The sequence below is a fragment of the Lonchura striata genome, chromosome 2, assembly GCF_050655825.1.
Source record: "Lonchura striata isolate lonStrDom1 chromosome 2, ASM5065582v1, whole genome shotgun sequence".
NCBI lineage: Eukaryota > Metazoa > Chordata > Aves > Passeriformes > Estrildidae > Lonchura > Lonchura striata.
The window spans coordinates 61,781,724-61,796,558 of NC_140704.1; the positions used below are offsets into that span (position 1 = coordinate 61,781,724).

The window sequence follows — 14,835 nt, forward strand, 5'->3', positions numbered from 1 at the left end:
CAGGAGATACACTTTTTTTAAGTGCATTTCCTGCTTTTTAACTTCATGTAGGGGGGGACCCCCATCTTAAAAGGAGGCCAATCGCGAGATGGGGAGGGGTAGCTATGCCCAGGAAGGATCCCGTGATGGAAGTGATACAGGCGACTGGAGAGAGCAGCCTAGGGGGAGCCGGGAGGGTGCTCCGTGCGCCGGTCTCCAAGGGCAACATTTGACAGCGGTGCCGCGGGAAATGCGCGGCGCGGAGGGAAGCGCTCACGGGCAACTGGAGCAGCCACTTCCTTTGGGGCTGTTCCTTCGAGAGCGCGAATGGGGAAAGGGAAACGTGGGAACCCGGCCGCTGCTTGAGACCCTTCCTACAGGTGCACAGAGTACGAGCCCTAAGGCGGAGAGGAGAGGGAGCTGCGGAGACAGAAGGATGTATGTCCCTGTTGCGCTCCCTCCAAGCATCTCCCCACGCGTGTGAGGCTCTCCAGCCCTCACGCAATTTCCGCGGTACCCTCGGGGCCCTTCCAGAGCAGACCAACGCCGAGCAGGTCGCGGACACTGAGTCCGGAGGCCTCGACCTCCCTTACGGCATCATGCACACATTGCCACTCACCTCCCGTGGGTATATTTATAAAAAGCCTTTTTGAGTGTTTTTCTCCTCGAATGGGTGCGACTCTACGACTGCACGACTGCGCCTTTTTTTTTTCTTTAAGAGTAAACCAGCACTAAGCCCCTTTCCCATGGGTGCGTGTCCTTGCATTAGCTGCGCTCTTCTGCAGCATTCACACCGCGTGGATCTGCTACACAGCCCCTGCAGGACGCGCTCGTCCCTGCGCCTTGGGTACCCACGCGTGTGCGGCCGTGCTCGGCGGCTGCCACCCACACCCTGCCACGGCCGAACGGGCCTCCCGTGCCCAGCGCTGCACCCCCGCCCCGCGGCCGCGGCGGGCGGCGGAAGGGAGCGGAGGGGAGGGGGCGAGCTCCGCCTGCCCGGCCGCACCGACGGCTGCCCCCTCCTCAGCGCCCCGGCCAGGCGGTCGCAGGCTGCGGGTGGCGGGTCTTTGGTGGAATCATAATTTTTAGAAGTATTCCAGCGCTTTTATGGCAAGGCATTTTTGTATCGCAGCAAACTATTTTTTTTTCTTACAGTGAGTGATTCACTAGCAGGCTTGCTGGTACATCTGAATATTAGCTTACACGTCTCTGCCGAGGACTGGGAGCTTCGACTTCAGGGCCTTTTCTTTGGCATCTCTCACTGTAGCACACTCCAGAGAAGCATTTTCATTCTCTGGTTTCTCTGTCTATATTGGAGAACAAGATGGGAAGTAGATGGGAAAGTGAAAACTGATTCCAGACCAAGCAGTCCCTCGCGGTGGCCTGGTGGTGGGTGTCTTTCTGCTGCCTTTGTAGGGACAAAAAATAAAGGTACTGGTCATGACAGGACAAAATGCACACTGTCCCGCTGCTTTGTACCATTTGGCAAAGATAAGAACTGTTTTTCGGTTCCCCCAAGACTACCTTCCTGCCTGATTCTTAACAGCTCCTAAAGTACCACTCTTTGACCACAGGATCACGTCTTGAAAACGAAATAAATAATAACTTATAAGCAAAACAAAACAAACCACTAAAAAGCTTGGACCTAGAGAGATGATACGGTATATGTAGCTGATACACCAATTACAGACTTGTGCTCTCTACATCAGTTTCGTGTGCATGTTAAGCGCTTCTTGCATGCAGGTTCGAAAGATACATTCCCCCTCTGCCCGTCTCTGGTCTCATATGAAGACACTGCAGCTTCGTTAATGGAAAAGAGCGGCTCCAGTAGTAAATAAGCGAGCAGGCCCCCAGACCCTCGCATCTTTCGCAAGCTTCCAACCACCCGCAGCAGCGGCACCGAACAAAGCGAGCGACAAGGTGGGTTTAACCTTTCCCGGAACCGCTGCGGCACCGGCGGGGAAAGGCCGGTTTGTGGCCAGGGCCGGACAATAGTCATTCTGAACTGCCCGGGACCGGGAATACGGGCCCGGGCCGCCTGTTCCACTGGGTCGTGGGAACCGGACAGTTCACTCTGCGCCGCTGCTACGGGGAGAAGCAGGATAGCAATGGCAGCGCGGGGTGGTGGGGACTGCCCGGGAGTGCGCCCCGTCAGGAAGAGGGGACTCGGGTGGGCAGGGAGAGGAGAGAGAGCCCAGCTCCTGCCCAGGAGCTACGCAGGGCTGGGGCCCGGTGGGGAAGGCCGGCCTGGCCCTGCCTGCGGCTCCCTGCCCGGCAGCGCCAGGAATTACGAGCAGCGACGGCCGGGCTCGCTCCCCCGCGCCCGCCGCCTGTCAGCGCCGCCGCCGCCGCACCACGTCTCTTAGCCATAACTCAGCCCCTCGCCTCCGCCATACGGGCCGCTGCCCCTCCCCAGAACCTGTCTTGACAATGGTAAAAGAACCACGAGAGCCCCTTTTAAACTTTTTTTTCCCCTTCTCTTGAGGCCTTTCAGGGGCCCCCGGCCACTCGTGGGCTTGCAGACAGCAAGGAGCGCGGCGGCGGGCTGAGGTGGGGTGGCCCCACGGGAGCACAAGCCCTTGTCGCTTCTGCCAGCGGGCCGGGCCGGGGGTCGGCGCTGCCCCAGGGCCCGCCGGCGACACAGCCGGCCCGCCCGCCGCCCTCCTCCCCGGCCCCGGTGCGGAAGGTGCGGAAGGCCGACGAGACAAAGCGACGGGGTTTTCCTCGGGGTCGCAGAGCAAAACCGCCAGCGCCATCTAAAAATACACCTCGAAGCTTGGAGAGCAAGCCCGAAGGGTCAGCAAATGGGGGCTGAAGGCAGCTCAGCCCCGCTCCACGGGCATGAACGCGCCGGCTTAGGGGGATGGTATGAAGAAGCTCTGCGGCCGGCTCTGGTCGCTCTCGGACACGCATCGAGTGCTGCAAGGGCATTTAGAAAAACAAAATTTAGGTGTAAATTGGGACAATGAAAGAGTCTGCCGCCGCCACCACCTCCCCCCGACGCCTTGCACGTAAAGCAGCCACGTCCCCCCCGGGCGGACATGAGGGTCACATCCTCTTCCCGCTACTCGCCCGGCCGGGAAGGCGTGCTCGGGGCTGCCCTGGAGCAGCGCAGGGAGAGGGGCACCGGGCGGGGGTCGCCACCCCTCCCGCCTGTGGGTGGCAGGTTTGCAGGGGTGGGCGGCAAGGGGAGGCCCCCGTCGGCTCGCAGGGCCGCGCTCCTGCCTCCCCTTGTGACCCCCCTTCACCTCTGATGGTTCGCTGGCGGAGCATTGTCTCCAGACACAACAAAACCAGGACGGAGCCCTGGAGCAGGCAGGGCTCCAACGTTTTGACGGGTGGAAGAAAAACATCAACAGATACTTTGCAATTATTTGGTGATGGGGGCTAAAGGAGAGGCGGGCGGGGGAGGTCGCTTCGCAGCAGCAGACGCTAATTGCAACCTTTGCTTTGCTAATGAGATCGCACCGATGCATTCCACGCTCCATCACCGTCCTACCCCCCCTCCGGCGGAGCGCTTGGGGAGTGGGAAATGGCGTCGGGAGAAAGTCGTAATTTTTCTGCAATTAGTTATTCAATTTTAAATCCATCCCGTCCTTGAGAGGCGAGGCTAGAAGCGCTGGCCACCAGCACTTTCATAAATCCTCGCTTGGGGAAAAGGGCGAGCAGCTTCTCGCTGGCAGGGGCGAGGTGTGTGCGAGCGCCCTGCTCCGTCGGGTAGCCGGGCATGCCCGGCCTGGGCCCGCGGGTCTGGCAGGGCGACGTGTCCTCCGCCAGCTTTAGCTTTCACACAATCGGACTGCGGGAAATGCGCATCCAGAACACATACAGAAAATAGGGTTTCTCTCCGAACTCGCATCAAAACGGCATTGGGAATGTATTTATACTGTGCAATCTTGCAAGCACCGACATTGTTTAAACAATTCTCCTCTGCTACGGACGATATTATCAGTACTTTTACATTATCGTTCAATGGAAACCATTCTTCTTTTTCCTTATTTTAAATATTTATTTTTTAAAAAAGAAAAAAAAAAGGAACGAAAAGGAAGAAATTAAGCTCGGCAGCTTAAATGTTCTGGCAAGTAAATAAATTCCATGAACATTTTTGGAAAAACGTTTATGGCATTTTTTTTTTCTTATCCGAGTATTTGCCTTCCAAGGGATGATGGTTGTAGTGATATGACCTGTTTATTCATTGATTCATATAATATATAAATATCCTGAACTCGTGAGTGTAATAATTTGCGTTTTTTCTACTGGAGGAAATTCAGCTATTTTAAGAGTTAATGGTTCTAAATGTGTTGGTTTTCCTGGATTCTCCCCAGAGGTGATGGGGGCTGGAAAGGAGGGGGGATTCCAGTTTGGGGTTTTCAGTGTTGTTGTTTTAATTCTGCTGAACGCAATCTAAAGCAGCTGACCTGAACGTGGGGTGATACACGGCACAACCAAGCCCCCTGACACCTAAAGGTCAGGTGAAAGTCTCCAGCAGGTAAGTTGTGGGCCGGCTGCCTGCCCATCTCACTTGTTCTCTGGCTCACAAATTGTTCCCTTCTGCCCACCCAAGTAGTTTCAAGCTGTGTTTGTTTAGGGGGAAAAAAAAAAATATTGCCAAACACCCAATTCTCTTTCAAACTGAGAGCTTGAGAGCCCTCACCAGTAGCTTGGGCTGCTTTCCCTTCACTCTCCGTCCCAGTGCTTTTTAACAGCTACTATTTTGTGGCACACTCATGCTAAGCAAGGCGCAAGTTATGGGCCTAGAAAATCACAGAGGTATGTGCAAAAGATACACTTGGGGGGCAAGGGAGAAATCCTCCCCCACCTTCCAAAGACTCTACCTGCTGAACGGAGGGAGGGAGACTTTGCCAGCTGCTTCCCAGGCCTGCGCAGCACAAAACACTGGCGTAGCAGGCCAGGACAAAAATCTGTCCCTCAGACCGCAGTGCTTCCCCACGGTGCTGTGCTGCTGTCTCTTCCCTGGACACCGCGACCCTCCGAAGGGTCTGTTCCTCCGAGCCCAACACGCCTCGGCCATCGGGGGGTCTGGCGAACACCACCTCACAGCCGCTTGCCAAATTGCCGGGCGCCAGCAGCGTTAGCACTGAACTACACTTAAGGAATTAGTTCCAAATGGCACCGAGTGCTCCCGCTCCGGCCGGACCAGCCAGAGTTACCCTCGGGAGTTCTGGGGCTTACTCCTCCAGCCGTCCATGCAGGCCTTTTAGGACTCCTCTTTAGGAAGTGAGGGGGTCTCCCAGTGTCGTCCCCAGGCACCCGATCGTTTGCTAATGCTACCAGCACTGCCAGCCCCGGCCTACGACAAGGCCTGCCCGCTGCCCCAGGTGCGTGTGTATAATTTTAAGAGGGAATAGGGAGCGCAGCAGTGCTGCGAGGGGTCCCCTGTGCCTCCGCCAGGGTACGGGGCTGCCGCCCGGCTCCACAACTACCGGGTAAGGAGCCGGTCCTCTCCCCCACCCCCCCCCCTCCACCTCCAGGCAGCTATTGTTTCGTTCAATTAGGCTCCGCTTGATAAAAAACAATCGCTCGTTAACCCCCGCCCTCCTCCCTCCCGGCTGGTGTGTTGTGAATGGCGACATCGTCTCCCTTGACCCCCGTCTCCTTTTCTGTCTTTCTGTCCCCTGAAAAATGATTCCGCGAGCTCTGATTGAATTTTATTCCTTCCTGACCTGGCCCGTTTTTATTGCATGGACACCATCAATCTTGACCTAACGCGACGTTTGTTTATTACTTTGGAAACAAGCGAATGGCTTTATGAGCCTCAGCGTAATTAAACCAGGAGGGCTACGTTCACCGTGGCACCCCATCACCTTTGGGGCGGATTCACAACAGACAAGACGCCGGGGAGGCGAGGCAGAAGGGAAAAGGAAAAAAAAGCTGGGGGAGAAAACTATAGAGGAATGATGACGGGTGCCCTCCCAGCCCGTGAGCTTGTGGCCAAATTACCGATCGAAACCCGCGCTCGTCCCCGGGAAGCTCCAAGCAGTTCCCTTACACCACACCTCAGGCTCGCCAGTCTCTTGCGCAGCTTACCGCGTAAACCCGAGCTCCCCTTCCGCGCTACCCCGGCTGCGCGCTACCTGCGCCCCCGCGCAGCAACAGCTCAGCCTCGGACGCCCTGACAGCGCCCACCACAGTGCTACTGATCTCCCTCCTAGTCAAAAAAATCCCCACCAAAATCCACAAAACAAAAATTACCCCAACACCCCCCCCCCAAAAAAAAAAAAAAAAAAAAATCTGAAAAAAACAAATCAAAGTATCAGCTCATCTCAAAGTGTGGATGAATTTAGCTAACACACTCGGTCCCAGCACAGGGAGACGGGAGGGAAATGGACTGAGTATGCGAAGGAGTTTAAATTACTTTACGAGTGAAATTAATTGAAAGCTAATGTTCAATTAGCCGTCGCTGTTGAAATGGTTTATTTCGGGAAGTGGACAGGGAAGAGCTTCCAGGGGCCGCACCGCAGCTCTCCTGCGCTGTGCAGTGGAGCCATGTGCGCGCCTCGGCACTACACGCTTTTGCCTACACAATCAAACGACGTAATAAAGACTGCGCACTCTTACCTCACGCTCATCTTTACGTGGGCGCGGAGAGCCGCACAGCCCCCGACCGGGAGCCACCGGCTCCTTTTCGCGCAGTGGCACCTCCCGCAAAACCCGCACTGGCTTCCCCGTGCGCCGAGCAGGACTCGCTCGAAACGTCCAAGCCAAGCCTCCGGAGGACAGGGTGAAACTCTAAGCTTGTCCTACTCCAGCGGCGTACTTTCGGGAAGGTGAGAGCAGCGTACAAGCAGCTGGTCAAAATGCCCCAGAATTACAAACAGTATTAAGAAGTTGAACCCGGCTATGAAAATCGCTGCTAACTTCGAAACGTCTTCTCTTTTTTGTGATAGACAAGCTTCTTGGCTATCAGAAAAGACCCTATATATCATAAAATGCAGATTTGGAACCACTCCCTTAAATGTCTCCATCCATAAAACAGCCCCACCATGTTCTCTGTCTGACCTGGCCTTTGGCAGTAGGGAAGGGGTTTTAATCCATGCCCTCTCGACTATTTGCACACATTTCTTTGCTATTTTTGATTATGACCTTTGTAGAACATAATAGGAACTGTAAATACTTTAAGAATAAATTCTAAGGAGGAAACTTAGAAAGGAGAATATTCCTCCTCTCTACATTTTCCACAGTTTAAGTGACAGATGAGCGACTACAAATGAGAAACCACCAGAACAAACACATAAATAGAATTGTTCTTCAAATCTATTTAAAAAAAAAAGGAAAGAAAATAACAAACAAACAAACAAAAATAACCTGTTTTGTTTTATAGATGAAAAGCAAAGCAACAGTTTGGAAAAATAAAAAATCAGTTTGAGCTAAAAAAACCCCCCACAAAGCGCCATGCTAACCTGGCGCCTAAATGACCTCTCCGCAGGTATGGCTGGGGCCAAATGTCCCCGTTTGCTGTAGGGGCTGCCACCACAGATGTCGAGGCCTTACAGGGACACCTCTCAACTGCTGCCCGGACGCATGTCCCGTGCCCACCGCTGTGCAAGGTCACACCACATCTCTTTTGGCGTTCAGGGCAGGCCCAGTTCTGCTGGGAGACAATCACAGGTCAGAAAGGACGCAGGGGTTTGCCTCCTGTGCGCAAAGAGGAAAAAGGGTTCGTGCCCCACGCTGGGCCCCACCGCCCGCAGTTCATGGTGGCCCACGGGCAGATGTCCCACTCCATGCCTCCCAGTTGCGCTGCCCCAGCCCGGGAAGGTTTCTAGGGAGCCCGCTTGGATTTTTCCCATCCCAGCAGCAGCCGCAATGCCTCACGATGAAGGCTCCGGTCCGGCAGAGCCCAGAGTTGCCGACCCCCGTCCCTGCAATGTCGCATAGGGACCCACGGTACAGAACTGCGCGCCCGGCGGGCGGCCAAGCCTCCCGCGGCCAAGTCCGCGCTTTTCACTGCCTACCGCGGCGACAGCCAGCACTCCTAATCTCATTTTCGTTGTGATCAATTTCTGTGCGGAGGAGGAGAAAAAAAAGATTGTAATTATGGTTATGGTTATGATTGTGATAATAATATAAATAAAACAATGTTTTTAAAACTCAAGACGAAGCACGCGTGTGTGGTGAGCCAGCCCGTCGCACTGAGAAGCAGGAGGTGACCTCCGCCGCCACCACGCACGTCACTTCAGGAAAGGGATCCCCTCCGGGGGCAGAAGATCTCGACACGACCTACCTGCGACCGAGAGGGAAATTTCCCTTTTCCCCCCGTCCCTGATTGCGAGCCGCCCTCCCGTCCCGCCGAGCCCACACCGCCCGCCCTTTTGCAGCCAGGGTCACGGGTAGCGCAAGTTGCGCGGCCTCCCCGCGGCAGAGGGCCGCGGACCGCCCCGAGCATTAGCACTAATTACACACGGCACTTGTTCAAACTACGCACGGCCCCCCCCAAGCTTCCCCAGCCGAGCAGCACCACTGACAATGCAACGGGTTATTAAACAGCCGGGCTGACAACTGCGTTCCCCCCTATTTATTTTCGCCACAAACACCCTACCACTGCAGACCGCTGAGAAAACCCAAACTACAGGAAAGCCGGCGCCTGATCGCAACAAAAATAACAGGCAAATAGCAGACTCAATCTCCTCTAGCCTTTGCCTTCTTTAAGTCTTATTTTAAATACATGACGGGGGGCAGGAATGGTCTTATTATGCAGGCACCCGCTAGCAAACCCGTCTGCCAAGGCGGAGGGAGCTGCCCCGCCGAGGGTCCCCTTTTCAGCGAGGGAGCGGGGTCGTAAGGCACTGAAAGCCCCGCCGTGCCTCTGGCCCGGCAGTCCCGCTCCCAAGGAGGCGGCGGGGGGTGGGAGCCGCCAGTTCAGCTGCCCCCGCTCGGTACCGAGAGAGGGACGATGGGCAGCAGAAAGTGAGCCCGACCGAGAATAGGTAACGTTTTATTTCCCTTTCCTGGTGAAAAACGGGGAGCAGAAATTAAAGTATGTCCCCGGAGCGAAGGCACTCAGCTTTGCTCGTTCTCCTCATCAGCTTTACCGCAACTGAGCGGTGGAGCGTTTAAGGCTCTCTTACCCAACTTAGCAAATAAATAAATAAATGTAAATAAGGCGCCTGGTAATCTTCGTAGAGGTACTAGTACTAAAAAGTAAAGACTATGCCATACTTAAATAAACGTTTTCTAAGCCAGCGCGTTCTAAGATGACACACTCCCCCCAGTTCATTCCATCTGCTAAAGGTGTTTTCTAAACACTGGACTATTGCTTTCGAAGGGAAGCACAGCTCAAAAGCGAGGTAATAAGGTTGAACTGTAAATACCTTTGTATTTATTTACAGCGTAACCCTTAACAATGCAACAGCAATTACTGCTAAGTGTTGCCTTTAGATAAGAGATTTTGATAGGAAACTGTATTATCTTGAAAACAAATTTTAGGCCTTAAATACCTGTAACCAAATAAACTTATTTCCAAGTCTGACTGACAAGCCTGGTTCTTTTAAGTTAATGGATTTATTGCATTTTGTTGATTACTTACAAAAGGGGAAGGTGATCCCCATTGACCGTAGGTTCTTAATAGTAAATTGTCCAGAAGGTAGGATTCTTGATATGGCAAAATGCCAGTCTGTGCAGCACTCATTTGCTACCCTTGTAATATATATTATTTTCCATTTGAGGAAAACTGAGGGAGGTAAGGAGAGGAAAAAAAAAAAAAAAAAGAAAGAAAGAAAAAGAAAACCCAAACCAAAACAGCACCCAAGCAACTATATAAGAAAAATTCGCCCATTCAAAATATTTTTAAAATAATCTGTCCAAGCAATTGAGACACAGACCAGCAGACCAGTAAAGTCCCTGAAGGACGGGAGTAATGCAAAGCTGCAAAGGTGTACAGGGTAGACTGTACAAGTACCCTTTAACACAACTACTCTTTTTTCTCCCCCTGAAATAAAATAGTACTTTATGTATTACAGAAGCAGCTTCACTGATGTGATTGCACGCTTTGCTATCAATCGTAAACGGCAGTAATTTATACACTGGCACTATATTTAAGAGCACACGTACTACAGATTATTTGGCATCTGCTATACACTGGAGTTTAGAAAAATATGAAATACGTATATGAAACTATAAATAAATATGTAATCCTTCTTTAAATATATAGGTGCATATGTAAATCCTAGATATAAATATATTTGAAACACACAAAGATCGATCAATAGCTCGACATATACAATTACACATGGTCTGGAACCTAATGCATGCACTTCTACCTCGGAGTTATCACTTAATATATCCCTACATAGGCATATTATTTAAAACAACGTAATGTCACCAATGTTTCCAGGTCTTGCCATTAATTGCTAAGAAAACGTGTTTGTTTATTTGCCAGCTCAGAGCTGCCATGGGAAAGTAGTTTTTTCCTAGCGGATAAGGCGAGCTGACTAAGTGGAACATATTGCAGAAGAGACTGAAAAGGGATTTTTCGACCTGGCAGTTCCTAAATGGTCTTTGGAATTTGTGCGGAGGGGAACAAGTTGTTCCAGCGACAAAGTTAGTTATGAAATCCCTTTTCCCTCTCTTTCTTTCTCTTTCTCTAAATGAAAGCATTAAAATATACAGACGTATAAAGGATCATTCCAACTGAATGGTAATTTATTAATAAACAAACAATGCAATACCTTCAGAATATTTTCAACAAAAAAAATATTGATAGAATAAGATTAATACAGTTTCCCTTTTTATATATAGTGAAAAAAAAAAAATCAGCGTTTCAGTCAATTATAACGTCACTTTTCGGGAAAGGGGAAAACACTTTCTGGCGTTTGGTCCGCAACATCCAACTACAAATTAAAAATAAATTACTATGTCGCAATTTACATTTTAAAACAAGTCCTTGTAGAAGAGGAAGGGGAGGGGGAAAGAAGCTGGTACTCTACGCTGGACCTTTCGCTCCCTTTTAAACACGGGGCATGACAATACCTTAAGGGACGGGGAAGAGCGCGGGATGGGGGGCGGGAAAAAAAAAGTATTTCTCAAAGCAATTAGAAAAAAAAAAAACTTACGTGTTATTGGAGTAACACTGTCCTTTAACAAACCAAGACATGTTTTGGGGCTGTCTCTGTACAAAAGCTTTTCGCGATGCGCTCGCTTCCCTCCGCGGGCGCTGCGAGGGCCGGTGGCGCGATGCGGAGCGGAGAGCAGCGGAGCTGAGTTCCCGCGGTGTCCCCGCGACGGGGCGCGCTCAGAACTTGCCGCAGTCGTAGACGAAGGCCCCGGAGGTGCGGTAGAGCGGCTGGCTGCCGGGGAAGGCCATCTGACAACTCCCGCCGCCCCCCGCCCCTCCGCCGCCGCCGCCGCCCCCTGCCCCGCTGCCTCCGCCGCCGCCGCCGCCGCCGCCCGGCGAGGCGCTGAGCCCCAGCCGCGGCGCCTCGAAGACCTCTCGCGGGGCGGCGGCGAAGCCCTGCTGCGGCCCCGCGTAGCCCGCCGCGCCCGCCAGCGGGCCCAGCTCCCCCGCCGCCGCCGCCGCAGCCGCCGCCGCCGCCGCCGCCTGGTTGAGGTACCAGGAGGCCAGGCGGCCCTGGTGCGGGTGCGGGTGGTGCCCCTCCTGGTGGCCGCCCGCCGCGCCGCCCAGCCCTCCGTGCCCCAGCGCCCCGCCGCCGCCGCCCCCCGCCCCGCCGCCGCCGCCGCCGCCGCCCGAGGGCATGGCGTACTCGGGCAGCGGGTCCTCGGCGGGGCTGGCGGCCGCGGCGGGCAGGTGGCCGGGCCGGTCGGCGCCGCCCGCCGCCGCGTAGAGGCTCATGGCCTGCATGTTGCAGTGGTAGGTGCCGGCGGCGGTGCCGGCGGCCGCCTGGCCGCAGGGCGAGCCGTAGACGGAGCTGTGTCCCGGCGAGTATCCCCCGAGGGACAAGGCGGGCGGGATGCCGGTGCGCGGGGCGGCGGCGGAGGGGGCCAGGAGGCCGGGGCCCAGCTCGGCGGCGGCCTGCGGCGAGCTCCGCAGCGAGGTCATGATGTTGTCCACGCTGAAGCCCGGGCCGTGGTGGTGGGGCGGCGGCGGGGGCGGCGGCGGGGGCGGCGGGGGCTCGGGGGCCTCCAGGCTGAGGGAGCGGCTGGAGGGAAGAGTGCTGCGAGGGCTGCCGCCGCTGGAGAGGCTGCTGCTGCTGTCGGGGCTCTCGATCTTGGGCACGGCGCCGAGCGGTGGCGCGGCGCCGGGGGGGGACACGGCCTGCGGCGGCGAGGCCGTGCCGTTCTCCGTCTTGATGTCCTGGATGCGGACGGGCGGCGGCGGCGGCGCGGCGCTGCCCCCGGCGGGGCCGCCCTCGGGCTCGGCGGCGGCGGCGGGCGGCGGCGGGCGCGGCGGGGCATGGTCCTTGAGGTGCAGGCGGTCCTTCTCCTCCTTGTCCTTGACGGCGTCCTTCTTTTTGAAGCGGCGGCGGCGGCGGAGGAAGCTGCCGTTCTCGAACATGTTGTAGGAGTCGGGGTCGAGGGTCCAGTAGCTGCCCTTGCCGGGCTTCTTGTCGTCGCGGGGCACCTTGACGAAGCACTCGTTGAGGGAGAGGTTGTGGCGGATGCTGTTCTGCCAGCCCTGCTTGTTGTCCCGGTAGAAAGGGAACCGCTCCATGATGAACTGGTAGATCCCGTTCAAGGTGATCTTCTTATCGGGAGCGTTCTGGATGGCCATGGTGATGAGGGCGATGTAGCTGTAGGGCGGCTTCACCATATCCTTGGGCTGCGGCGGTGGCGTGTAGGGCCCGTAGGCTCGGGCCATGCCGGCTGGGTATTGCTCGTGGGCCGGGTGGGAGTACATGCTCATCGGGGCCGGCATGGCCGTGTAGCCCCCGCCGGCCGCCGCCGCAGCGGCGCGGTAGTAGCTCTGCTCTCCGCCGAGGTACGGCACCACTCCTAGGGAGTTGGGACTGGACACGGAGTAGCGAGCCTGCATGTCCTCCCGTCAGCTTTCCCCCACCCTCCCCGCCGGACCAAACAGCGCGTCCCTTCCCCCTCCACCCCTCCGCCGCTCCGCGGACCGAGCTGGACCGGGCGGCCGGGCAACCCCCACCCCCCCACCCCCCCGGCGGAGCGCGGAAAAAGGGAGGAAGAATAACGACGGCAGAGCCGAAAGCCTCCTCTTCTTCGCCCAGGAAAGCCCACCGGCGAGCTCCCGCGCTCCACGCGGAGGGGGGGAAAAAAATCAAAAAAGGGGGGGAAAAAGGAGGGGGACAAAAAAGGGGGAAAATGTTTTAAAAAAGAAAACGGCGGAGGAAAAAAAAAAAAGTAATCGCAGCGGAGAAAGCAACTTCCAAACGCAGAAAGAGTATTAAGAAAATAAAACCTTTGCAAAGAGGCTCCCACGCTCCCAGTTCCTTGTTCCACGGGGATCTGCAACAAGTTGTCTGCAAAGGAGGGACAAAAGTAGAGGGATGTGTTTTGTTGGCTTTTTTAAGCGAGCAGAAGAAATAAAAAAATCCACCTTCTCGATCTCCCAGTGCAAAGTTTCCCTCTCTCTCTCCCTCTCGCTTTTTTTCAGTCTCTTTTTCAGTCGCAGGCTGCTTTGGGAAGCATCGGAAAAACTCCTGAACTTTTGAGCATCCGTCACCACGGCGAGAACTTTTTTACGCACTTACAGTTTTCTCCTTTTTTTTTCCCTCCCTCTCCTCTCTCGGTCTCCTTTTTTTTTTTTTTTTCCTCTCTTTTTTTTCCTTTTCCTCCTTTTGCAGGCGGCTAAGCTCCGCCCCGCCGAGCTGGGCCGGCCAATGAGGGCCGGGAGACACCCCGGGCTCTGAATGAGGAGGGAAAAAAAAATAAAAAAAGGAGAGACCGAGGGGAAGGAAAAAAAAAAAAAAAAAAGAAGGAGGAAAAAAATCCCCACAGCAGCTCCGGGAGTTGTAGCGCTCGGGAACCGGCCACACACACTCGGCAGCACACGCGGACGCCTTGAGCGCCGCAGAGCCCCGCGTTCTCGCAGGCCGCTACGCACCCGCGGGGATCCTCCAGCGCCCGCGCATCGTGCGCGACGACACCGCCCGACTCCCACTGCCCTACACCTCGCTCGCTCGCCCACACACTCGCATCCTTACACGCGCGGTCGTCCTCGCACACGCATCCCGGGTACACGCACCATGTGCATGGCCTCACCAATATATATGTATATATATAAGTATATTTGTGTGTATGCATATATATATATTTGTGTGTGTATATGGTTCCTCCGGAGCTCCTTCCACCCACGCGCTCACCCCGCGCTCTGCCACGCGTGTTTTCTCCACGAATGTTACTTCTCTTATTTATTGTTATTTTTTTTCTTTTGTTATTGTTATTGTTGGTGTGTGTGTGTAAGCTCCTTGGTCTGTTTTCTCCACACGTTCGATCGGGCTCTCTCCTCCCATTCCCTCCAGGCTGCCGCTCGTGTCGGCGGGCCGGCTCCATGCCGGTGTGCCGGCTCGCTCCCTGTCCGCCCGGCCAGAAGCTCACCCCAGCTGCCTTCCACCCCCCACGCCCGCGGGGACGGCGAGGAAAGTGCGGGTGTGTGTGCGTGTGTGTGCGTGTGTGTGCGTGTGTGTGTCAGTGTGTGGTGGGATGCCCCTGCACCACCCTGCCTGCAGCCAGCTGCCTGCCTGACCAAACGCTTCTGAAGAGATTGCATTCCTCCGGTTGACAAGGGTTTGACGAGTCCTCCAAAGCTCCTTTTTATTAATCAGCCACCAAGGCTTTCCTCTCCCTGCAAATGAAGCGTCCGCTGCCTCTGCTGTTTATAAACACGGGCGCGTTTCTCTGAACGGGGTCTGTAGTTCGCCCCTTCAGGTAATCTTTACGTGATGTTGGATGTGATACGGAGAGGGGATCCTTGCT

General features: G+C 55.1%; 1 protein-coding gene across 1 annotated transcript; it reads right to left on the reverse strand.

The window, feature by feature from the left end:
- Positions 1-10,623: 10,623 nt before the first annotated feature.
- Positions 10,624-13,706, reverse strand: FOXC1 (forkhead box C1). The gene is made up of 2 exons (XM_021530580.4): positions 13,457-13,706; positions 10,624-13,379 (listed from the first exon to the last, which is right to left on the reverse strand). Exon 2 carries the CDS (start codon positions 12,926-12,928, stop codon positions 11,231-11,233), a length of 1,698 nt encoding a protein of 565 aa, XP_021386255.1. The 5' UTR covers positions 12,929-13,379; positions 13,457-13,706; the 3' UTR covers positions 10,624-11,230.
- Between the last annotated feature and the right edge of the window lie 1,129 nt (positions 13,707-14,835).